This window comes from Amblyomma maculatum, chromosome 1, assembly GCF_055883805.1.
Source record: "Amblyomma maculatum isolate TAMU_Amacu chromosome 1, ASM5588380v1, whole genome shotgun sequence".
Taxonomy (NCBI): Eukaryota; Metazoa; Arthropoda; class Arachnida; order Ixodida; family Ixodidae; genus Amblyomma; species Amblyomma maculatum.
This window is the reverse complement of record NC_139344.1, coordinates 15303600-15330283: the sequence shown is the minus strand read 5'-3', so window position 1 is coordinate 15330283 and position 26684 is coordinate 15303600. Positions and strand designations below refer to the sequence as shown.

Sequence of the window (26684 nt, the reverse complement as noted above, 5' to 3'; positions counted from 1 at the left end):
AAAATAAGCAGCATGCAAAAATCGGTTTTGCTACATTTGTGCAGTGAAATTGAAGAATTTTGCTTTTCCACAAAATGTGCTACTTAGAATTTTAAATGATATAACACAGATGCACTGTGAATTAGGGTGGAAAGGGTGTTTAGGTTCATAAAATGTCTTGCGGTGGTGTTTCCTTCATCATTCTGTTAAAGACCAAAGTTGTAACGAATATTGACATTGACCTATTTTTTTTGGATTGGAAAACATTTATTGAAGTTTGTTGGCACTACACTTAGATGGCTTCAAGTCCGTTGCTCTCAGCGACCTTATGAGCCCACTCAGTAGCCCAAACTTGCGTCATCGGGTCTGAGGTGGCCAGTATAACCTCCCACCGCTCTAGAGAAGGGACTGGTAGTAGGTCCGCCGGTGGCGGCGCTTTTTTGCAGCTCCATAATATATGATCGTACCCGGCTATTTCGCCGCAGTGTTTACAATTTGGATTGTATTGTGCTGGGTGGCGACATTACCCTAGAAGCAAGGAACAATAATTTCAGAGATATCATTACTGAGTGCGCGGTAAAAGTAGGCGGTCGGATAGTTAGAGAGGATACCGGTAAGCTGTCTAAGGAGACGAAAGATTTGATTAAGAAACGCAGAGTATGAAAGCTTCCAATCCAACAGACCAGATCAAACTGGCCGAGATATCAAAGCTAATCAATAAGCGCAAGGTGGCCGATATAAGGAAGTGTAACATGGAGAAAATTGACCATGCTGTAAAGAACGGGGGAAGCCTTAAAGCGGTAAAGAAGAAATTGGGCATAGGCAAAAACCGGATGTATGCGATAAGGGACAACGCGGGCAACGTCATCACTAATATGGAAAAGATAGTCAAAGTAGCCGAGGAGTTCTATACAGATCTCTACAGTAGCCAAAGTAGTCAGGACCGTAATGAGATTGGCGGTAGGGAAAAACAGTCAGACGTTCCACCAGTGACGAAGGACGAGGTCAAGAAAACGCTAGAAACTATGAAAAGGGGGAAATCAGCTGGAGAGGATCAGATAACTACAGATTTGCTGAAGGACGGGGGAGATATCGTGCTAGAAAAACTGGCCACCCTGTATACGCAGTGCCTGGTGTCATCGACGGTACCGGAACCATGGAAGAATGCAAGCATTATCCTCATTCACAAGAAAGGGGACTCTAAAGACCTTAAAAATTACAGCCCAATCAGCTTACTGTCTGTTACGTATAAGGTATTTACTAAGGTAATCGCTAATAGAATCAGGACAACCTTAGACAGCAATCAAGCAAAGGATCAAGCAGGGTTTCGGAAACGGTACTCTACTATCGATCATATCCATACCATCAATCAGGTGATAGAAAAATGCTCGGAATATAACCAGCCCTTATACATAGCATTCATTGATTACGAAAAAGCATTTGACTCAGTTGAAACCTCGGCGATGATGCAGGCATTGCGAAATCAGGGGGTAGACGAGCCGTACGTGAAACTGCTGGAAGATATATATAGAGGCTGCACAGCAACCATAGTTCTGCATAAAGAAAGTAACAAAATTCCCATAAAGAAAGGTGTTAGGCAAGGAGACGCAATCTCCCCAGTACTATTCACAGCTTGTTTAGAGGAAGTATTCAGAGACTTGGAATGGGAGCAGTTAGGGATAAGGGTAGATGGAGAATACCTCAATAATCTGCGATTTGCTGATGACATTGCCTTGCTAAGCAACTCGGGGGATGAACTGCAAATAATGATTGATGACCTAGACAGGAAAAGTAGAAAGGTAGGCTTGAAAATCAATATGCAGTAGACTAAGGTAATGTTCAACAGCCTCGGGAAGGAACAGCAGTTTACATTAGGTAGCGAAATACTGGAAGTAGTAGGCGAATATGTCTACTTAGGACAGGTAGTAACCGCAGATCCGGACCATGAAAAGGAAATAACAAGAAGAATAAGATTGGGATGGAGTGCATTTGGCAAGCACTTGCAGATTATGACTAGCAGCTTACCGGTATCGCTCAAGAGGAAAGTATACAACAGTTGCATCTTGCCTGTACTCACCTATGAGGCTGAAACGTGGAGGCTAACCAAGAGGGTTCTACTTAAATTGAGGACAATCCAGAGGGCTATGGAACGAAAAATGGTAGGGGTAACATTAAGAGATAGAAAGCGTGCAGAGTGGGTCAGAGAAATAACTCAAGTTACCGACATTCTAGTAGAAATTAAGAAGAAGAAATGGACATGGGCAGGACATGTAGTGCGAAGAGAGGATAACCGATGGTCGCTGAGGGTAACAAACTGGATTCCAAGGGAAGGAAAGCGTAGCAGGGGGCGGCAGAAAGTTGGGTGGGCGGATGAGATTAAGAAGTTCGCAGGGGTCAAGTGGATGCAGCTACCACAGTACCGGGTTAAGTGGAGAAATATGGGAGAGGCCTTCGCCCTGCAGTGGGTGTAATCAGGCTGATGATGATGATGATGATGATGTGCTGGGTGCATGTGTGATAATTTAAATGGGCTGAAGAAGGCATGAAGGTTACTTCCTGCCTTTTGTCAAGTTTCTTGTCTGGTGGGGGATATATCTGCCTTGCTAGTTTAAAGCGATTAGTGTAGTCATGAAATGAGATAAGTGCATCTCTCGAGAAATTGGGGGAATCAACCTGGCTCACTGCTCGGCTGACATAACCTCGAGCTATACTGTGAGCCAACTCGTTTCCTTTGTTCCTCGAGTGTGCCGGCACCCATATTAATTCCACCTCTTTTTGGTTCGTCTTTATATTTTAAAATTCGCTCTGTCTCTTTGGAGATCATGCCCCTCGCAAAATTGTTTATAGAAGATTTGGAGTCTCTAATTATGGTAACCGCTTTGGTGCTGACCATCGCCATGGCAAAAGCCACCTCCTCTGCTATCCCTAAGTTGTTTGTTTTTATCAAACCTGCCATTAATGTTTTACCGAGTCGTTCACGCCCACGATAGCAAAAGAGTTGCCTCCTTTGTATTCCGCCACGTCTACATAAACAATGTATTCAGAGCCTTCTAACTTGGCCTGAAGGGCCTTTGCTCTTGCTTTTCTCCTGCCTTCATGAAAAGCAGGGTACATGTTTTTTGGTAGCGGTTTAATAGTGAGTGCGTTCCTTACTTCGGTCGGCAGTTTTAGTTGTGTATTTCTTTCCGGGATTTTATCTTGTAGTTCTAGTTTACCCAGGATTTTCCATCTCGTGGATGTGGTGGCGAGCCTCTTTAGCTGTGTTATTATATGTGCCTCGCATAGTTCCATGGTGTTATTGTAGACCCCCCAGTTTAAGAAGTCTTTCCGTAGGGATGCAGGGGGGTAGCCCCAGTGCTGCTTTATATGCCTGCCTTATGATTGTTTCAGTTTTGCTCTTTTCTGCCACCCCTAGCTTGAGGTAGGGGATGGTGTACACTATTCTGCTTATCACAAAAGCATGAACAATTCGGCACAAATCGTTCTCTTTGACCCCGCGTCTTTTGTTGGCTATTCGCCTTATTAACCTGGTTGTCATGTTAATTGTGGACTTAAGTCGATTTATTGTTTCTGTGTTCTTTCCATTATCTTGGATTATCAGTCCCAAGACCCTGATTTTGTACACTCTGGTTATTGGTGTGCCATTTAATTCTACTAAAATGTCTTCTGTGTTGATATTGCGTTTTTTTGTTCCTCGGATTACCAGAAGTTTCGATTTGCTTGGTGAGCATTTCAGCCCTGCCCATTCCGCATATTCTTCAACAATGTCAATTGCCTGTTGAAGATTTTCTTCTATTTCCCCATTGTTGCCTGTGCATGTCCATGACGTGACATCATCAGCATATAGCGTATGTTTCACCCCTTTCACAGTCTTCAGTAATGGTGGAAGGTTCTTTAGCACTAGGTTGAAGAAGAAAGGGGAAAGAACTGAGCCCTGTGGGGCGCCCTTGTCTCCTAGCTTAATTGTTTCAGACCTGATGTCTCCAAGGCTTATTTCTGCTGTTCTTTCAGTTAGAAAATCCCAAACGTAATCGTAAATCCTCTTACCAGGGGCGATTTCGTCCAGATTATTTAATATGGCTTCGTGACCTATCAATCTTCTGTCTGCATACATGGCTGCATTCATGACTCCATGACACTGCAAAGATGACAGACATGTAGGTTGCTAGATGTGGTTGTCTACTTTTTAAAAATGGCTTCGGTGAGGTGTACTGAAGGTTTGTAGACATTAAATATACACTTGGACGCACGGAGCATTGTAAAACTGTCTTTTTCTTAACCGCGATAAACCAAATGCGAAAATCCATATTGTTCAAAACAAAATAGATAAAAGTTGCTAGTTATGGCATTCCAAAAGGGAAAAAAAATTCACGCGCCATAAGTTGGCGTCGTTGTGTGTGTTTTGAAATTGCCGCCACAGGCTTCGTAAAAAGCACTAAGCGGCTATGTTAAGAACAATGCTTTTTCTAAATGTATAGTTATTATTGTTTGGTAATGTTTGTTTTAGGTTCTGAAATCTTTTTTTGGCAAGTAATTTTAGTTTTTTTATCCTTATAATTTTTTTATCGGCTTTTCTTTTTTATTAAGGCTATTTGTAACGATCCATGCCAATCCATAGACAAAGCCATATGGTAGTTGTGTTCATTGGTTTCGGATATAGAGCACGGTGTTTTGATGGTCTTGTAGCAGCTGGCAAGCTCCATTGGAAAGTGGAAAAAGTGGAGAGGTCTGAGAAGAGAAAGCTAAAGAGCCTGGAGCTAGGTGAAGGCACTGCACGAAGCTCTTGAGGTCACCTATATATAATGAGAGCCTCATTGTAAGCTGCCGGCAGACAAGCGGCCCGCGGTGTCAACGAACGTTGTCAGCAGTGTCGCCACAGCAGGGGTTATGAACTCGCTTATCGGATTGGATGTTGCGGCTTCTCCTCGGCATGAACCATGAGCAAAAGTGCTGTGCAGGTTCATATATTTCCTATCTGGGAGTGCAAGGACAAGTGTTACAGCGATGTCTAAGACATGCGCTCCTCCGCCGGGTGAGCGGCGGGAGTTCGCAAATGTCCTTAATGCTGCCGACGCGGACAGCATTTACCTTTATCTGCCAAGAAACCTGTCATCATGCCACATGTGTGCTGAGGTAGAGGAGCAGCATTGGGAGCGCAAGATGAAACTTCTAGCGGAGTTTCTGAAGCGAGAGTCTGTGGAGTCCGGAGATGACGAGGTGCTCAGCATGAAGCCCATTCCCCCTGGTAAGCATTTTTTTAACCTCCTTCTGGTCGTGCTTCTGCTCTGTGATAGTATGTAATTGTTAGAACTTTGTCGATAACTTTCTGTCAAGCCGCTGTAACCGCTTTCTTGTCCATTCACAGCGTTCAAGTTTACAGGTCAGGGTCGGTATAAGCCATTCTGGTACGTATACTTACAGACTATCCGTGCATGCCTGGGTCACCCGATGAATCAAAAATAAAGTATTATTATCAGAAGAGCTGCTTTTTTTTAAAATATATTTATACCCAAGAGGATGCATTGTAAAAGCGGCCTTTCTTCGGGTGTTAAAAGAGCGAGAGAAAGATACTTATGTCGCCCGGGTGTTCTAACACTGTGGAGAAATGAGCACATTAATGTGCCACACCTCCGAACCAAGTGGCTTTGCGATGTCAGGGCTCTTTTTCGAAGGTTACTGTTTGTCCCATCTTACCAATCGAAATTCGCGAATTTGCTCTACTTCGTTGCTTCAACACACACGCACAGTTACTCAGGTGAAGTAATTATAGCCCACCTTGTAACTGTTTGCTTAGTGCAGCCACAATTCCGCTGTCATGAACGCGGATCCACATTGCTCCTGGCGCTGAAGCACGGTTGTTCTGCTCGGTTGGGAGACGCCGCTAGGACCACACTTTGTCTAATTCTACTTTCACCCTTATGCTCGAACTAAGTGCGCCGCCGCGGTACTGACGTTAGACTGCTGAGCTCGAGGACGCGGGTTCGATTCCGGCCGTGGCAGCCTCTTTCCACCTCTCTCATTGGCCGAAGTTGCTTTTGAACGTTAAACATCATGTCATAGATATACCGCAACCTAATTCTTCACGCACATTAGGCGCAGTTCAATGAGCCCTATCAATAAAAAATAAAACAAAAATTCTAGGCCATATAGGACACTCGGCAGGTGAAGTGCCAGTTGGAACGACGCAGCCCCCCAAAACAGAGAATCTTTTCATGTACTACATAGTTGCCAGTGTGGAAGCTTATGCAGGTTGGTGATGTGTCATTTCTGACACGGTGCTAATTAAGACAAGAACGGAAAGAAAGGACGTAAAGTTTATGGTCGATCCTGTGCATGTCTTCATTGTAGGGACTTTATAAGCAGTCGACTTTGAGAGGCTCGCGATGTATCAGCAGTGTTGGTAGAAAGAAGGCCAGCGGCGCGTAATAGGGCGATCCTAACTTGATCCCCCCACTCTGTGCATACCTGTACTTGCCAAATTTGAAATTTGAATGGGCGTGTTCAAGTACAGATATGTCGCAGCATGTCTCGGTGGGACATGGAAATGCTACGATTGCAGGTAATGAACGCGTATAGTAAATCGGAATATTCGGAAACAGAAGAACAATAAAACATATGGTGTTGGGGCGCTAATGCATGCGAGTTGGTGAATACTTTTGGAAGCCCCGCTGTCATATAGCTTGTGTGCCGTATCTTGCCCGAAAATGAACTCTCGTACACGCACCATATTCCAGTACTGGTTTTACTGTGCTTAGAAGTGGTTGGTGCGACTGTGTTGCAACCCCTTACTTGAGGATCCAGTGTATACGTGGGGGTGCATCAAAGAGCGCAGGTTTCTTCCGCTCGTGGACGCGTACTGAAAGCCGATTCCGCGCACTATCACTTTCAAGTAGCGGCGGTTACACTTGTATTTTGCTGCAAACCCTCTTCCGCCTTTGCTGGCCTTGTCCGTGGATGCTTCGTTCGCTGTCGCGTACGTGCGAGAAGAGCGGTTATTCAGTGCGTTATCGCGACGTTACGCGCCAGAGGTTTCACTTTCGCTTCGAGAAGGTTTGCTTCGATGCATTTTCTTCGCACAGCAGGGTGCGTGTATATATATATATATATATATATATATATATATATATGCACTCTGGCGGGAAGGATATTTGTTGGTTTGGTTTACGGGGTTTAACGTCCCTCAACAACTGACGCTATAAAGGGACGCCGTAGTGGAGGTTCGACCTACTGGTGCTCTCCTGCATTGATATCGCACAGGACACGGGCGCCTTGCTTTTCGCCTCCATGGAAACCGGCTGCCTCGGCCGGGACTCGGTCCTGCGTCCTTGGGTTCAGCACTCGAGCGCCCTAATATACTGAGCCACCGCGGAGGGGCGGGGAAGGAAACTCTGAACAAAATTGTTCCACTCTGTTTCTTTGGCTTAAATTTCCAGTTTCATATAAGCATTCCAGAAGAAACTGTAAATGGAACAAAATTCCAGTGTATATTGTGCGATATTACTGCACGTTAACGAAATCGAGGTGGTATAAATTAATCCGCTGCCCTCCACTACGCGGCGTCATTTATAGACCCATGCGCAGTCGAGACATTAAACTCGGCGTATTGTGGATGTCAAGTGCATTGAGAAGCCGAAGGAACCTGGGAATTTCTATAATGGGCAAGAAGTGCACTGCGTGCAAAAACAAACTTGTCTACATCGGTGCAGTGAAATCAGAGAACTGAATTTTACTTGGAATACGTACAAATGCGCTGGGAATCGATGGCAAAAAAGACGTCAGATAATGTCCGATTGCGTGAATCTACAGCAGGCTGGAGCGCTTTCTCGCCCTTGCTGTCACATGCTGTTCGTCGCGAGCCACTGGTGTCTTCGCCGTGACTGCCTCATAAAGTCTGGCGCAGGCGTTAGCGGTACGGCCTAAAAAATTGCAAGGATTCAACGCTGCTGGACCAAATATTGAGCGAAAGCATTAGCTGCGGGTGACCGAGCGTTCTTCTTCTCTTTTTCTTCTTCTTCAGCCCACATATAAAGCCCCGCTTTAACCAACCCATATGAACAAACGTGAATGCCAGGGTCCTAGCAGGCTGATTCTGACATAACCGTCTCATGTGAAACGAGAGACCCAAGTTGGCAGCCCCTGCCAGCCCGTGTGTCACGTGGGGCGTCACGTCACAGCGTCACGTGGGTAAGACGTAACTGCGGCCGGGTCACTCGAAGGCTTGCAAATGCGAGTAGTATTGCTTTTGCAATAAAAATCAAAGGCATGCCGACAGCTATATTTGGCATTGGCCGGGCACTGATTGGTCGTCGGCTTGCGTGACATCACGTCATGTGATCGGATGGCGTACGCCGTCTAAGCGGGGGCTGCCAACTCGGGCAGTTCCTTTGTGGTGGAAGGACGTGAAACGGGAGTCGACCTCGCGACCCTCGGCTCCCTAGTCAGGTACACTCTGTGCCAGGCGCGTTCGTATACGGCTGGCTAAAGCACGGCGTTATATCTAATGTCGTGTGGCTTTTCACATCAGTGTGGTAGCTTACGACTGTTATGTACGTACGAGGTTATATAGGCACAAATGGGACTAATGTTTAAGCGAGCAGCATACTGCATGTACGCGAACTGGAGCCACGGGCGGGAGCCGCTAACGCTGCCGCGTCATAAGTGAGGTCAGAAGCAATGATTGGAAGTGTTAAACGGGCATTCATTTTACAACCACGTGTCACGTCCATGGAAGAAAAATTATGCATTAGCCAAAAAAGGGCAGCTATGTAGCTCTCGCTGTGTATGTGTTATCGGAATATGTCAGCTGCAGTAGTCTGTGCCTCGGTCAGTGCGTATACGCTTCCAGCTTGGTCAAAGAAAAATCATCACCGTAAACGCGTATGTATTTTTAAAAACAGGTGCGCGGGTTGTTTCGAAAAGCTCAATTGTTTTTCGCTGTAGTTGCATTTAAGTGCCCTATACGATATATGCTCTGAGTCGTCCGCCTTTATGTTGTTCTGCAGTGAGGCTAATTGGCTGGAAGAGGAAGGAAATGGGCCTTTGTCCCCGTGCTGTGGGTGGTGGTCTCCGCACCGAGAGCGAACAACGAACGACGCACACTGCACAGCATGGGGTGGACACGGAACATTGGACGCCTAATTAAAACTCGAATCGAAACATCTTAGCTATTCTGTCGAATACTGGCCTCGGGTATCACGACGTATACCCTGGTGTCTTTTGAATATATACTCTACGATAAGCTATTAAATTTGGCTGGTTTTTAATTGGTACCGTAGTATTTATTTACGTAAGACGCGCGTCTCCACATTCGGCGGGAATTTTCACTCAATGACAGCATAATGCTATGAGGTAGCTTTGTACTCCGAGAATATATGCAGACCGCACCGCGGTGCCGCGTCGATGGAATGGCACATCCTTCTACTTGAATAACCGCAGAGCTACTTCTTGTCTGGCAGAACAAGCGCGAAAAGCGGTGAATTTGTGTCTAAATTACGCCTTGTTTGTTTGAAACCATTTTTTCAAGCGGTCTAGGCTACTGCAGCAATGCTAGACACGTCGGCATTCACTAGGGAAATGACGTTGACACTTAATGCTCTACCTACGCGCCGTTTATTGTACGCCGCGCCCACATGCAGTGCATTGCCACACTGCAAGCATTTCACTCTGCGTGCTCTTTATTGCCATGCTGGCGTTGGCATAGGTCTGCGTGCACCGTACACACACACTGATCGTGGCAACGAGCCAATCACATAAAAGCACGTGTGACGTCACATGCTCCACCTATTTCGGGAGCTCCCACCGGAGGCGTCGTGGTTGGATAACATTGTATCCTGTTCCTTCTGTGGACGTGACGGATTACAGCGCGTTTCTCGTTCTATTTCTTCTTCTAACGGCTGCTCCTATAGGCATGGTTTCGTTCTCAGACAGCACAGCACCACAACTTCATTGACGCACCCTAACAACCCACGTTAAGCAGCGCAATTCCTATAGCCGCAAAAGAGAAAATTTTGTAACAACGGCGAAGAGAAAAATGAATAGTTCTTTCGTCTCGCTTTCATTGATTACTGCGTTAGTGCTATGTTCTGAACGTGAGCGATGACTGTTCGGGTTCGAAGGCGAAAACCCACCGCAATAAGGTTTCCTCTCTACGCTGATCTTGGTCGCTTGCAGGCTGCTATAATGAGTCCGTGTTCCAAGCGGTGGTTTCGATGATTACAGCTTTCGCCTACCGAGCACGAGAACGCGTGATCAAAATCTTTGTGTGGGCTAATCGGAATCCATTATAGTAACTTAAGCAGCGCTATAGAAAACGAAGGCAGTGAAGAAGCACACAGTACGTAGCTTAATTGTGTGCATACCTCCTAAGCATACAAATTTCTTATGGTTGCGGGATGCAGCTATCAAGTTTTGAGTTTCCGCAGTTGGTCACGTTATGTTTTTGCCTTAGAAAAAAAATGGCAGTGGCTTAGCTTATATAGCTATGCCAGGATATCCGTAGCGAGAGGTACGTTTCCCTGGCTGAGCTTGTTGTGGTCATGTATGTTTAGCAATGAGGGGCATTTGGTATACACATCCTTAATTCATTTTGCTTCTGTGAAGTAGCATGCAGCGGTCTCAATTTTGTCTATACTCTATACGGTATTTCGATTTGGCAGAGTCTCCAAACGCAAAGTCCCATACATTGGATTACTCATCGAGGTCAGGTCCATTTGGTGCCAGTCTCTCGCACACACTACACGTGTCCAAACGGATTGTTCACAAAGTCTGCTTCAAATGTCCGGGTCGCAGATGCGCTTTTGGAAACTCGAATGGAGTGATCGGTCACACGACGTGCCTTTAGATCCTCTTCTGCTGATTTCCGTTGCGCGTGACTCTGAGGAGAGGAGCGCATGATTCTGATTGGACCAGGTCGCCCCAGCCTTTCGCAGTGCTTCAAACAGCTTATTTGATTCCCATCTCACCCTTCCTTGTGAAAGGAGCTGGCAGCTCTCGCCAACTCAGATGTTGTCTCGTGACGTCACACATCCCTCCTACCAATCAGTGGCCGGACATAGGTCGCCTGCCAACTGCCACCTGCCTGTGATTTTTCGCTCACAGCGAGAACGGAGCCCTTAAAGGGCAACTCCGGTGATTTTTTTCACCATTTTGTGTTTTTGGTTGAATTACATTCCTCGGCATGTCCTGACTCCAACACAAAAAACCGTTTCTCGAAATTCCGATTAGAAGTATTTTTAAAAAGGAAGAACAGCAAACAGGAAGAAACTGCTTTCACGGCCAGAAACGACGTCACAGTTGACGAAATGGTGACGTCACACTCAGTATTACAAAAACACTCGTACGTGCGTTGGATGGTGAAATTAAGGTATATAAAGCATGACGCACTGCATAAAATGTCTGAGGTAGTTCAATATAAGCCTCACAATTTCATAATCACGCGGGAAGTGGACAGTAACGCCGGTATACTGTTTGTGACGTCAGGAACTCAGTGGTTCCCGTAGAAATACTCTCAACTTAAGCCATGAAAACGGCATATTTTAAAGGCGTGTTGCGCGTGAACGGATTATTGTACGGCGCCCAAATTTTGTAGAATGCGTCAGGAAGGAGAGGAGAACATACAGTAAAATTTTTACTAGAACGGTTCGAATGTCAAAAAACCTCCGGAGTTGCCCTTAAGGCTATCGCATTAATATGCGTTTTGCTTGTGTTCTGATCAGACACTCAATAGTCGGCGCTTTTTCCGGTCATTTGCTGTTTTTCCTCGTTGTTTCTGTTATTCCGCGCAGTTATCGTAGTGAGACAGTTACTGCGTCTTTCCTTGCCTCGTGGCCATTTTCCCCCACCTATAACTACTGCTGCTCGCTCTTCTTCACTTCTTTAAAGCGTACCCGCATAACATGCACAACGCGCAATACACCCATACCCGCCGATATACGCATGCACTCAGTAGGTGGCCATGCCTACAAACAAAATGTCCCCGAGTCCGTTTCCAAAGTGATTGTGGTGGAGGCTCCTTGCCAATGGGGAAAGCCGTCGTCATCCTCGCCGTTTTGGGCGGACACGTTCCGGCGCGCATCTTTCAATCCTCTTTCACTTTTCGTCTGTCTGCCCATGGCAACAGTTACTGTGCGGCAGCCAGCCGACAGGCCCGTGCATATTCTTCGCAGAAACAATGCACTCCTTCGCAGACACGCTTGAACATGCTCTACGGTGTGTCTTACTCGCAATCCAAGGATCAGAGGTATCGATTCCAACACTTGACCACCCAGTTTTCTTTTTATTCGTGACTTCTAATGCTACAACTCGACCCGTGAGGATTTTGAAATCAAGCCGGCGCCAGGTAATTCGCCGAACAAGACCTTTAACACAATCGCGTTAGTACTTGGAGGACACCTAACTTTCATAAGCCGGGGCAATGCGATTGCTCAAGTACCCCGTTGTGCGCTGTCATTCACGACCACACGTGCATACCATTCATTAACGCACTGACACAATGAACGACTTCACATATATTTCATCACCGCACACAGATCTTTCAAATTAATTAGAATCTTTCATCTTGCCATGTCGGTCACCTTCCGGACTCTCTCTCTCTCCTAGAGGGGGAGGGAGCTTCTCTCTCCCTCCATTTTCTACGTGCGCCAACCGTGGCAAGTAGTAGTTGGCTTTTCCGCGTGCCATCATATTGGCAGGTGCCAGGTGGTAGGTGGAAAGTGCGCGACACCGCCGCCTGCTTTTCGCTCCAACGAGGGTCTCATAATGTCGCGTAAACGGCATGGAAGCTCGTGGAACGAAATACCGTTCGCTAGAGTTGTGCGCGAGATCTGTGCGGAGATGTGTTCTCCTTGTCTAGCGTTCCTGTCCCACACTTGAACACGCGCCAAGGAACGCCACTTGACAGGAGCGATGGTGTACCGTTCAAACTCGCACTTGCCGGAGAAAGTGGGACAGACAGATACTGCGCCTTTGTTTTCCTGTAAACCAACTATAATTATGCGTAGCACTGCAACGAACGCTGATGAGAGGCAAACGATAAAAGGCAAATGATAGGAGAGGAAGAGTAAGCTTTCGCCATTCTCCTCTTAAGAGACATCTAAGAGACCATCTCATTTTTTAGGCTCACTTTGAGGCTGTTCATTTGTTCTGACTCTCTCGTGTGTGGTTCAGTGTTGAAAGCCTCTTGAGTTGCATGCGTTGCATTGCCTTTCTGTGAACTTCTTGTCTGCGTATTCTTATTAGTGTGAGTTCCTCTGTATCGTCTCTTGCTGTGTATAAAGTTGGTGTTTCTATTCGAAACGGATTGCGGACAGACGGCGGTGCAGACGTTAAATGTGCTTTTGTACTAATAAGTTGCATGTATTCCTTAGCTGTATTCCGCTCTTCGTTCAAGTTTATTGAACTGTCGCTTCGTTCGTGACATTGATATAACACAGCAATTTCCATGTGCGAGGGAGCAATACTACCAGCTTGCGGCCCTCAGGTATACGAAACTTTGCGGAAGCCTGTAAAAGCTGTCAGGCGGTCGCGTTGTAATCGCCGTCCCTGCGCAGCGGACGGCACGGTGCGCGGGATCCTTCGCCGTGGGCCCCCGAAGAAGAGCCCCGCCGGCTGGACCGAGCGGCGGCGCCGTGGCCGCCTGGTCACCTTCGCTGACGCGCTGGGCCTGGAGCTGGAGCACGTACGTCGCCTTGTGCACCGCATCCGGACTCCGCAGCCGCCTACCAGCACCGCGCCACCCAGCGCCGCACCGCCCGCGCTCGAGCCCGAGTTCACGTTGGCCGCCGGAGACGAGCTGAGACGGCGCGTTTACCTGGACAAGGTGGGTCTTCAGAGTCGGCGCAACGCGACACACCTACTGAGGCAGGTTGATTACCTATCCGGAAACGTGACGGCTCCTTTTGGCGTGCAACTCATGTATAGACGGAACGTGGGACATTACACCGTTAGAAATTCGCACCCTTATGGGTATATATGCATTGTTGCATCTATAGCTCGCATATAGGGCCTTTCATGTTCGAGTTGAACCCGATTTTTACACAAAAATGTCACTTCTGCAGAAGATGCGAGGGCAGGGGAACCGAGGCGTTGTTATGATTTATATCAATACTTTTAGATAATACCAGTTGCGAAACTCCGCTTCAAAAAGTGACCGAATTTTGTACGCATATTTTTGGGTGTCTGAATTGTCGCGCCATCTGGAAGCGCTCAATACAAGCTTTTTGCTATTGCCGCCATATTGCCGTCATTGCCTTCTGGAAATTAAAGTTTTCTCTGCTCTTTGCCATCTTAATTAACTATATGGCTGTTACCCTAAATTTTTGCCCCTGCGAGTCTTCAAGTAATTTTATTTTCCACAATGGTTGTACATTTATCAACAGTTTGGAATTTAGACGCAGTTTCCTTTAATGGCCGCGGGTGCCGCCACCATTTGTAAACACCTGAATTTTGACCAATCAAGACCGCCGGTTTTTAATACATGGGCCCCATGGGAAGTTTCGCAACTGGTATAATTGAGGAGCTCTGATTTATATATCATGACATCCCAGATAAATGTAAGCAAGCGTTTAATAAATATTGTGGCCCTGTGAAACTATCTGAAAGCTGTTCAGAGTCGCGTAGAGTGTCTGAAGTGACTCTTTCGTTCTGCAAAATTAATTAGTAAAGAATAACGAGCCAACTTTTCAGTTATTGGCTAGAGGAACAAAGCACCATTTCAACAGTTGTAGATCGTCTTGAAATACGGGTGGATGCAATGTTTGCACCAAAGTTCCGCTTAAGTATATATATCTTTATTTGCTAGACTTTCAAAGAAAGCTATAACGTGAGCAGCTGTTGGCACACATCTCTCGCCTAGCTAGTCCACAAGCAAAGTTCTATTATAGGAGAGCGCTCCGCAGAGAAAAGCGGCCCCGTTCACCAGAAAATCCGTCGCGTTGTCCGGCGAGGTCGAAATCACAGGCATGTCTCTCGCAGGTTGTGTACAGTATGCAGCTGACGTGACCGAGTGCTGATTGCTGGATGCGTTGTTTGTGTGACGTAACGATGACGCATGCTGTCACAAAGTAAGGAGCCAACTCAGGTTGCTCATTTGTGTTTGGAGGAAGAGTCAACCTTCCGGGGCCCTTAATTGGATGCAGGCACGCTACTCCCAGACCATGCATGCAGGCTTGTTCGTACGACTTCGTTCAAAACGGGGCTTTATATGTCGGGTGGTCGCTTACGACCGGGAGCTGGACAGCGTGGCAGATATGCAGATAAATATGTGTGAGATATTAAAAAGCACGAATTACGGGATTGGTAATTATCAAAGGAAGCTTCTGTGCTAAGCTGGGCGTGATAAAGGACAAACGAGGCAAGGAGCTCACTGAAGCCTCGGAGATAAAGAAGAGGTGGCAGGAATACACAGAAGAACTGTACAAGAAGGACTCGAATGTGCAAACCCAACATAAGACGGTTGTGATTACTGATCTCGAGCCGGGCATCCGGAAGAGTGGAGTTGAATGGACCTTAGCCAGCCTTGCTAAGAACAAAGCTAGCGGAATTATGGCATTCCAGCTGAGTTGCTTCAAAACCTCAACCATGACGCTGTTAACATTCTGCATACATTATGTCAGAAGGTTTGGACAACCCTGCAGTGGCCACAGGATTGGAGGAGGTCAGTTTACATCCCCATTCCAAAGAAAGGCAGTGCCAAAGATTGTTCAAACTACCGCACGGTCGCGCTTATTTCGCATGCTAGCAAGGTGATGTTGAAAATCCTCCAAGGTTGGCTGCAGCAGTATGTGGATCGGGAGCTTCCGGACGTGCAAGCTGGGTTTCGCAAGGGCAGAGGAACTAGAGACCAAATTGCTAACCTTCGCTGGATCATGGAAAAAGCAAGAGAGTTCCAGAAACCCATCTACTTCTGCTTTATTGATTATGCGAAAGCGTTTGACTGCGTAGATCACAGAAGATTGTGGCAAGCTCTCCAAGAGATGGGAGTTCCAATTCACCTCATCTGTCTCCTCAGGAACCTGTATGAAGGGCAAGAGGCCACAGTCAGAACTGGGCATGGTCTTACTGATTGGTTTCCGATCGAGAAAGTAGTGAGGCAAGGCTGCATACTGTCGCCCTGCCTATTTAACCTATATGCAGAGTGCATCATGAGGAAGGCCGGTCTGGACGAGTCTTCAGCTGGAGTGAAGATTGCTGGAAAACGTATCAACAACCTTAGATATGCGGATGATACCACTTTAATGGCAGAAAGTGAAGTGGAACTCAAGAGACTTCTGATACGCGTACAAGAAGAGAGTGAGAAGTTTGGGCTTAAACTGAACATTAAAAAGACAAAGATCATGGCGTCTTGCCCTATCAAGTCCTGGAGCATCAATGGACAAGAACTGGAAGCTGTGACAGATTTTCTGTTCTTGGGCTCCAAGATTACCTCGGAAGGAGACTGCAGCCATGAAATTAGGAGACGCCTGCTTCTGGGAAAGAGAGCAATGGTTAGCCTTGACCGCCTAGTAAAGAGCAGAGACATTAGTCTGCCAACCAAGATCCGTATAACTCGTGCTATGGTCTTTCCAGTTGTGATGTATGGATGCGAGAGTTGGACTGTGAAAAAGGCTGACCGCCGAAGAATTGACGCGTTTGAATTGTGGTGCTGGCGAAGACTCTTGAGAGTTCCTTGGACTGCCAGAAGGTCAAATCAGTCGATATTGTCGACCATAAACCCTGACTGCTCATTGGAGGGTCAAATTCTAAAGTTAAAGCTCAGCTACTTTGGTAATCTGATGAGAAGAGAGGAGTTGCTGAAGAAAGATTTGATGTTGGGAAAGGTTGAGGGTCGCAGGAGAAGGGGTAGGCAGCGAACGCGATGGTTAGATGGCATCCTCGAGGCACTGCAGATGAAGTTATGTGATGTTAGGAAGATAGTGAGAGACCGGAAAGCGTGGCGTGACATGGTCCATAGGGTCACGAAGAGTCGGACACGACTGAACGACTGAACTGAACTAATTAAGCTAGCAGAGACTGCGTGTACACGCGAACGAGAAACGGCGAGAAACGGCGAGAAACGGCGAGAACCTTTTGTTTTCCGAGTCGCCTCTTGGGACGCTGAAGTAGCACCACACTTTCACGTGGACGCTTTTTTTTTTTTGATCGATTCGCTGGTCAATGACCATGGTCAATTTTAAAACAAATGACGTTTCGGAAGCGCTACGGCTCCCTTGTTCACAATGAACAACCGGCCGGACGTCCCGGGCTTTTTGTAGCAGTTAGTACTGTTCTTAGAGATTTCACGTAGATAGGATGCAGTGTGCCATCATTCTTGTTTATTGTGTTAGATGTTGTCTGTATGATTAGTGACTCGAGATTTCGGCGGGCTGATACGTTCTTTTCCGTTGTCATTATTTCTGCTTCATCCCAGTTAATTTCATGGCCAGTCTCTTGCGCATGCTCTGCGATTGCGTTCGTTGTCACTTTTCCTTTACGTACATCGTACTGATGATCTTTCAGGCGTCTCGTGAAATCTTTCGTTTCGCCTACGTAAACTTCGGAACAGTCTGCGCAGGAAATTTTGTAAACCACGCCGGGAAACTTCGCACGTGGGAGCTGATCTTTCACATTTACAAGCTCATTTCGTATCTTGCTTGTCGGGACATGTATCTTGCTCGTATCTTGCTTGTCGGGACGCTTTTTTTGTGTGTGTGCAGTCTTTTAAGGCCACTTAAAGGGTAGCTTGGTGCAAACAAGTCTGTCAGCTGTTTTATTTTTTCTTTTTTTTTTTTCAAGACGGTTTCCAACTGTTGTACTTACACCTTCTTCCTGAAACCAGTACTTGAAATGTTAGCTAATTGTTATTTTCTGTTTGAGAATTAGACAGAGGCGCTTACGACTGTGTCTATGTGAGATACGCATGCACGCACATACTGAACACAATATCAGCAGAAAGAACCCTAATGCATGTCGAAAACAATCGAAAACATTTCACCCGCGGGACTACACTGTTTTCGCATTCATACAAGTAAGAATTCGTAAGCGCCTCTGTCTAATTCTCAAACAGAAAATGCTTCACGCGGCACCGTATTCTCCGAACAGTCGGTTCGAAATGATGCGATTGGAATTAAGTCGTTGGTTCGAACCCAGCATGTATGTTATTTACGTACGTACAACGAGAAATTTCATGACATCACCCGGAACGATGCACGACTAACGGTTGTGTCGTAATTTTGAAAAGAATGCCAGGAAATCTGCCACCTTATGGAGGTCTGCCAGCGGCGACTGTAGACATTTACACAGATAGACGAACGACTTGTATGGATAGGATTGTCTAAAGTGACGGTGGTGTCGATTGCAGATGTGTTTGAATGCATCCAAACCATGTTTTGTAGTGTCATACTGCCGCTTGATGACGTCATCCATTTTTCTTGATATACAGCTGCTGATGACGGATTTACCATCTCTCGGGCACGAATGCCGTCGGCTTTTCCCGGGATGGGGCATATCATATTTTGGCATTAGTAAAATTTGGATAACAGAAATAAAATGCAGAAATTAATGTGGCTAAATTAAGTGTAACCAGCGAAAACACGCGTTTTTCGTAGTTTATCTTAGATGGCGTACGTTGTCACCGTATTCTCGCCCGCTGCTGTCGATTCCTCTTCGTGCGGCGTATCTCATGCAGCCCCCGACAGCTGCCGCGAAGGACCAGGAAATTTCGAAGCAAACTGAATTCGCCCAGCTCGTCACGCGAACTTATGCGGTTAAACTGCGTGACACATATGTCACCGCTGACGTCAAAACACCTGGAATGTCAGCAAGCACAAATGCATGTAGCTCTAATACAGGTGACGTCACAGAAACCGCGGGCTAGTGAGTGCCCGGTCATTTCACCTGCCAGCCACCGTCTGCCACAGGCAAGCTCGTGAGGAGGACATTGATGTAGGCTGCTCAACAGGTGCCCATGAGTGACGTCAAATTTGAGCCCAGCTTTGACAAAGCCGTGCGGGCATGGCTGCGTGTCTACCTGGGGATCCAATGGGTCCCGGAGAAGGCTGTGTTGCGATCTCACCCTTCCATCTCAATGGCGAAGCCCGAGTTGACAGCGCCTGCCGAGTCAGCCATGACATGGGGTCTCTTAAGTTACGTCACAGAAACCGCCGACCAATTAGTGTCTGGCCATGTCACCTGCCAACTACTGCCTGCCAGTGGCATCCTCAGAGGTCATATGGTTGAGGTCAAAAATCAGAGGTCGAATCTTCAGACTTCGCGTTCTTTTTTCTTTTTTTTTTTCGGATTTACGTCATGAACCTGTGCTCGCGCACTGAAATATTGCGTTAGGACGCGTGACTCGCAACAGCCGATTTGGTTATCGCTGGGCTAGGACACGTCGTCTTCCTTAAAAACCTCGGATGCATTTAGCTATAGGACACCCTGCATATGGAAGAGTAGAATTGTCGCTGTGCGTTTTCCTGCACAAAGCTAATACGGCACTCAAAAGTTCGCGTGTACCCGACGCATACAGCATATATGCTGTTGTCCAGCTGATGATCTTAGGAGAGCATCCATGCTAAAAGGGGTGTTAGCTTTCAGCCAAAGTTTTATCGAGTGCGACAAGATTTTCCCCCGTGTGCATACTCCCCTATTCGCCAACAAACCTACTTGAATATACATACCGTAGCAGTACAAAACAAAACAGATATCGTGTGCTTATCAGGGAACATGAGACGCCTGAGTATCGAGACGTGTATATACAATTGCCGATAAAAAGCGCATGCACAATGCTCGGAACCGCAGATTTAACGGCGAAACAGCAAAGGCACCGGCCTATACTAGGGTGATGAAGGGATTTTTTTTTTTTTTTTTTTTTATAACTAGTGTACGAAAGCTGTAGTAATTCTTCTACTGCCGCACGTATAATGCTTCGTGCAGGGGTGGGGCCATAAGGTGGCAGACAAAACAACCCTTCAGGAAAAGTAAATGGCATGTGATGCTTTTTTTTTTCTGAATTTCCTACCTTCTCCGCAATGTTTTCATTTCTAGTATAGTCCAAGGTGTAACGTACATAATATTTTGGCCATAGATTTGCGCGCGGGAAATAAATGACTGAAAATTGGCGCTTTGGCGTTTTGGTAACCTCGCGAGGATGTATAGGAACAGCCTATTCAGTAAAACTACCCGTTTAGCTCTTAAGCCCAAGCCCGGGCCAGGCCCCAGGCTCGGGTTATTTGAAGCCCCTGCTGAGGTGCACCATGCCTACGACGCGTTTATCCTAATTGCTGATGGACGTATAGTTGGTCAGCCGCCTTGCTTCACACGTTCAACCTTTTCTTCGTTAAAGTATTAAGCAAAAATAAAATCACATTTTTCTCCCACGGTAATCGGTACGTGATATATGAACTCATGATAGTGCTGACCTTAGATATGCTCTTGGGAAGTAGCGTACAGGTTTTCCGGCTAACACAGTGACGGAAAGATCTGCTGTGGAGACATTGGAGGAGCATGCAGCTCGCCATTTGTGACGCTGTTCCGAACGCGGGCATGCCTTTCGGGACTCCTTAAGATTCGTATTGACTGCATTGCACGCGCGCTGGCGGCGGCATCTAGCTGCGCTTTGTTGCGCCGATCGAGGCTGTTTCCGTTTGTCGCGCAACAGCCTCCTGGAGCTGCGCCAAACGAGGCTTTCTTGTAGCTCTGTGTCTGGCGGTCGGCCCGTCTAAACAGGCGGCTCCCGAGAGCCGGCAATTTGCACCCGTGCAGTCGAGCCACTTCTCGAGCTCTTCCGGGAGGCGTGTGCGTATGCACGCAGACAGCAGCGGCCCATGCATGCGTGGCACGTGGAGACGTGGAAGCGCCGGCCTTGGCGCGGTTCCAGTAGTACCCGCTGCTTCGAGGCGGCAGCCGAGCCCATCTTCTCCGCCGAGGTCTATCGTACTAGCGCCTGGCGGGAGTGGGGAGAGCTCGTCGTCATTTCCCCGTCAGTGCCCCCCACCTGACTGAATAGCTTTAAGGCGAAAATTATCGAAACTTATCTACAACGCACTTAGGCGACCGGGAAGTGCAGGTGTGACGTGCAAGTGCTGGGCATTGATAGTAGGCGCTATAGTGACCGAGAAACTCCGTGTATTTTTCAGATGCAGTACCTTGAATCGGGAGTCTGGTTCAGAGCAGGAACCGTTAATTGACGATGCGTCTTGTGTTCTCCTATTCTAAATTTGCTGTCCGTAGCTTTGCGGGGGGGGGGGCAGAATCTCAACTGCGGCGCAGAAAATACTGAAACTGACCAGGCAACCATACAGAGAAATAGAGGTGATATGGGTGCCGGCTCACTCGGGGAATCCGGGAAATGAGGCGGCCCACAACATGGCTCGAGGTTTCGCCATCCGAGTCGGTGGGTCCTTCGTATACATGGCCGGGTTACTGCAAGGAGGGGCTAGCATCTTTTCACGATATCGCAAGTCATTACATATTGGAACGGCACAAATTTCCACCACCTGACAAAACGTTGGATAAGGCACAGGAGACCGCTTGGAGGAGACTCCAGACGAGATCCTTTCTTAACCCATATCTATTAGCAAAAAATGTACCCGGATGAAATTTAACCCCGCGTGCAGGTTCTGTGGCGAAACAGCCACGTATGATCACATACTATGGCAATGTAAAAAAGAACCTCCACCGGAGGATCTAGTACAAATTTCTTCTCTTGAGCGATGGGAGGTCGTTCTGGTCAGCTCGGACCCGGGCATTCAAGCCTTAGCCACCGAGTGGGCCACTAAGGTCGCCGCAAGCCATAGACTGGAGGCCATCTAGAGCGGACCGTCTGCGTCTGCATTTTGACGAAATGTTTTCCAATCCAAAAAAAATAAATAAATAAATAAAAAAATTGGTGGCAGTGGCGTTTTGTGTTTGAGCACTGTTACTGAGCGCCGCCAATATCCTCGATTTGTGGCTTTTCCCCGTCATTTTTTTTTTTCTCGCTAGCAGCATATATCCAGCCTTCGAATTCCGTCGCACTTCAGATGAATTGCAAAGTAGCGGAGCCGGGAAGAGCGAGGGTTTTTCCCGCATGCTGCCGCCGAAGAGGTTGGAAACCCTTGCGACGGGGCACGTTATGTAGCGCCCGCCTTTTCTGCGGCCGAAAAAGATTTACGGTTATGGCATAGCGCGAAGTCAGCGGTAGCTGCCAGTCTGCCCATCGTGTGTAGACGGACCTCTAGTACGTCGTTGCACGTCGTTCCGCGCATGGCTAATGTTCGCTTTTTCGATCGCGCCCGCAACGTTCGCCTTCGTCGAAAGAGAACCGCGTGGTAATCATGCTAGAGACGACTGTCGCCGAAAATTGACCTATAGATAATAATCAGGGGCCTTCTTAAACACTTCCTTAAAAGAAGTAATGCGTAGCATATGGGCATGCCTTTTCACGAATGTTCAAAGACCTTCCATTGAATTAACTTGATAGAGTATAGTAATCAGACCCGTAGCTTAATCTACCACTAAACCTTCTTAATCTCCAGATTTCGGGTTACTTGGATGACGCTTATCCGACCACTCAGTATCCACCATTGATCCGTCTAATTCGCAAATATCTGATAACTTAATTATAAATCCGGTCCATCAATCCATGCAGTAATTCGTCTTAATCTCGAAAATTTCGAGTGATGTAACCGTTTTCTCGGTGGAATTTGAATTTTGGGTGGACCAGCTGACGAAATTTGGGCGTCCGCACACTTTTTGGTAGTCCTTGTAATATAAGTAAATTGGTTCACAGGAAAGGCGCTGAATCTGTCACACTTGTTCTGTGGACACCTGAACCGCGCGCCGTAAGGGAAGGAAGGAACGTGGGAGTGAAAGTGGAAAGAGAGAAGCGGAACCGCAGTGGAGGGCTACGGAGTAATTTAGACCACCTGGGGATCTTTAACGTGCAGTGACATCGCACAGCACACGGACGCCTCTCCGTTTCGCCTCCATCGAAACGAAGCCGCCGGCGGTTGTCCTTGGCCTGTTTTCAAATTTGGCACCATTAAGTGATCGGTTCTTAGTGCTGCGTAACCTTGCTTGATGACGTCACATCTGTCAACCAATCAGGGAATTTCCTGACAGAACGCGAGGCCCCTCCCCGACGAACTGCCATTGCAATAAAATGGCCTGTTTGAAAAAAAAAAAAAAAATAATTGGTGACGCTAAGTAAACAAGTGTTGCTGCAGTAATGTACTGCTGACTACTCTGCGGTATACGTGTGATGTCGCACGTGGCCTCTGACTATCGCTCTCTGAACGAACGCAGTGGTGTAGACGTACCGCGCTCGGCTCACAACCGAAAAGACAGCGGTTTGGTACTTCGCTTCGCCCACATGTTTCTTTTTAGAGACATTGCTTCTCCTTCTTCCGAGACGCTACGTAATAGTGTTGGAATGACTTGACGACCCTATACACCAATTAGCCAGTTACGTGGTAAACGTCATCCCTGTTTTACTGTGATCGTCGTGAGTGTCAGAATTACACGCGTCGGCTAATGTGCTTGCGATGTCACGACCAGCCAGAGAATCTCGCGACTGACAGCGCGACATTGTCTCCTCGACGACAGCATGCTACCGCGTTAAAAAGATTAACTAAACACGGGTGTCGTCATCGACGGCTGAATTCGCAAGTAAAATACTTGCGTGGACATCGACTTTCATGTGGATCCCAGAAGGTATATACCAGGTGTGGCCGAGCTCCAAGTGCGGCTGCTGGCAACTCTCTTTTACACCTTGCGACAGTCGCTTCACCAGCGCAAAACGCCAAACCCCGTTCGGGGTAGCATTACAGAGAAAAGAGGACTTGATTGGTCGTGTTGAAGCGCTGAAATTGCTTTTGTTTTTGTATTTCGCGGGCTTTCTTCGAAGGCCAATAAATAAAGCTACAAGAATCGTAGTTTGAAGGGAACAGCGCAGCTAGCCGTTTTTCGTGCCGGTCTAAAACTTTTGCATTGGCAGTTGCTCCCTCAAGTCAATAGATAAAATGTTGGAAATTTTTTTCTGCAAGTTAACGCAAGAGAACGAGAAAAATACTGCTGATTAGCATTGCCGACTCTCGACAGCTCTCAGGTTTCACGGGGCTAAGGCGGTGCACCGCCCAGGTTGTGTTCTTAATGTCAGGCAAAATTTGGAGTTTAGACTGCTGGGTGTGTTCTCCACAGCGCACGAAAATCGCCCGGAATTCGAAAACAGCAAAAAGAAAGAAAAAAAAGGGGGGGGGGGGGGGGGGGGAACTTTGATGAAAGTTTAAAACAAAGCATCATCCTCGAAATTTACTAAAATACCTCTCAAGAGTCCTTAGTACCTCAGAAATATTACGGGCTACAAAAGTGTTGCATTATATTCATTAAAATGATAAAAATAAAGATGAGCGCTTGTCCTGATAATTGTCAATATTCAGCCCAATATTCTGGCATGACTCAATAAAGTGTGGCCATTGAAACGTTTTCTCTTTATTATCCAGACTTAGTTCTTTGTTCCTGGAAAAATTTGAAGCTCTAGAGTTGTCCATGTTTTCTCTGTATTATAGTGAAATCAGCCAAAAATCAAGATTATCGAAATATGGACAGCTTTATTCGAACCTAAAAGTGATATACAAGTGGTTTCATGGAATCACCCAAAATAGAGTATTTTTAATTTTTGTCATAACCGAGAAATGAAAAAAAAAAATATAATAACTGGATTGAATAGCAGAGCACCACGCAATAAAAAAAAATACAGGGTAGAGAAAAAGTTCAACCTTTCTTTATTCCTGGAAAACTTTGAAGCTCTAGAGTTGTCCATGTTTTCTCTGTATTATTTTGAAATCAGCCAAAAATCAAGATTATCAAAATATGGACAGTTTGATTCGGACTTAAAAACCTAACGCATCTTCGGTTTTCTTCGAAATCCCCTAAACATAATCCTAAGTACTTTATAAACATCAGGCACTAAAAAGCATTTGTATTGCGTAATCTAAAGATATAAAAATAAATATAAAACTGAACACTTTTTTTTATCATATAAAAGTGCGCATGGCTTCCCCTTAAGGAGTAGGCGTCAAAACTTCGATTTATTATTTGCTGAATTTAGTTAAATTTTATCTTTTGCGATATCCAAAGCGTTCTCAATGCTTAAAGTCCTTTTATGCTTGTTGGCAGTGTTAAGGGAGCTTAAAATGGAATAAATTCGCTATTTCTGGCAATTTCACGGGAGAACTGTGACGGTTGAACTTTTTTTGTCTATCCTGTATTTTTTTTTTATTGCGAGGTGCAGTGATATTTAATCCAGTTATTAATTATATTTGTTCATTTCTCGGTTATGACAAAAATTAACAGTACTGTATTTTGGGTGATTCCATGAAACCACATGTATACCACTTGTATGCCATGAAACCACTTGCAAGACCATTTGGGTGAGTCCGTGAAGGAGAGATTCATGGCATGCATGGCGGTTGAAGTTAAGCACTTTGAGCATCACTGATGCACAAACCTATGTATACCGAGATACGACGGGGCAGCAGTCATCAGTTCACGTCTTTTGAAATTGCTTTGGATGAATAGTAATAAAGGACAAGCAATCAACTTGCATGGCCGAGACAGAGCGGAAAGGGAAGTTTTACGCGTTATCAGTGTGCTGCTTTTTCGAAGCCGCTGACGGCAAGAAACGTGCCTCCAAATTCAATGCCAATGACGAAAAAAGAGCGCGTGCTGTTCACGGAAGCAGTGACTATGCGCTCTTCTCGAGCGCCTGCCTGCCGCAGTCGCCGCTAGCCTTGGTGCCATCGGTGGTCGTCATCATTTCGTCAATCTCTTACGTAGTATCGTGGGCGGGATTTTCGGCGTGCGCACTCTGAGCGTTCAGTTTCCGAATCGGATCCGAAAAGGCTGAAAATTCAGTGATCGCGAATATCTATTGAGATATTCGCTGCTGCACTTAAGGACATGCTGCAAATTGTATCAGTTTTGAATCATTACAGTGTTCAAAATTGTGATTGCAATATGCAGCGTAGCGTGAAGAGTTGAAAATATTTGACGAAATTTGACTAATTAATTAAATAACTTTGACCACTAGGTCCATATATCTGTAAACGGTTAAAAAATTCACCGTGGATACCGGGTGTCCAAGCTAACTTTAGCCAAGGGCTAAAAAATAAAACATTTTAGATAGGCCAGAGAAACCGCTTGTATACAGCTGCCAGCCATCGGGAGCACCGCTGGCAATTTTTTTTTATTTTGGAATTAACTAATATAGTAGATAATTTTTTCTAATTTATTAAGTATTCTGTTTAGACAATAAATCTTGAAAAGTTGGAGAGCACCTTATGAAACCCCCGTTCAATTTATTTCTGATAAATAAAGCCTGAAACCCTGCGAAACAACAACAACAACAAAAAAAAAAAAATATCACGTGACTACCTCATTCGTGCGCCACAATTGTGGTGCTCTCAATCGTGGTTTGGGTGAACGAAATTAGCTGCGGCCGTGACTCGACAGCCCAGTCCCAGCGGTAGGCTAATACGTTGGCGATGGTTGCAGCCGGCGCGGTGCTGCGACTTGCACTGTCACGTGCGCCGACTGCCTGAAGCGGTCGAAGAAACCACCACAGACATATCGGCCTGCCGCTGCAACGGGGTCGTGGAGCCAAGGCCGCAGCTGATTTCGTCCACCCAAACCACGATTGAGAGCACCACAATTGTGGCGCACGAATTCGCTCGTCAAGTGATATTTTTTTG

The 26684-nt window shown here is 46.4% G+C and overlaps 1 protein-coding gene across 1 annotated transcript in view; it reads left to right on the top strand.

Moving 5' to 3' along the window:
• The first annotated feature begins 4610 nt into the window (after positions 1-4610).
• LOC146201816 (protein phosphatase 1 regulatory subunit 3E-like) overlaps positions 4611-26684 on the top strand; it is a 31416-nt gene continuing 9342 nt past the window's right edge. The window contains exons 1-2 of the mRNA XM_084587777.1: positions 4611-5224; positions 13527-13795. Coding sequence (XP_084443903.1) covers positions 4984-5224; positions 13527-13795 — 510 coding nt within the window. The 5' untranslated portion in view covers positions 4611-4983. The remainder of the gene's footprint in view (positions 5225-13526; positions 13796-26684) is intronic.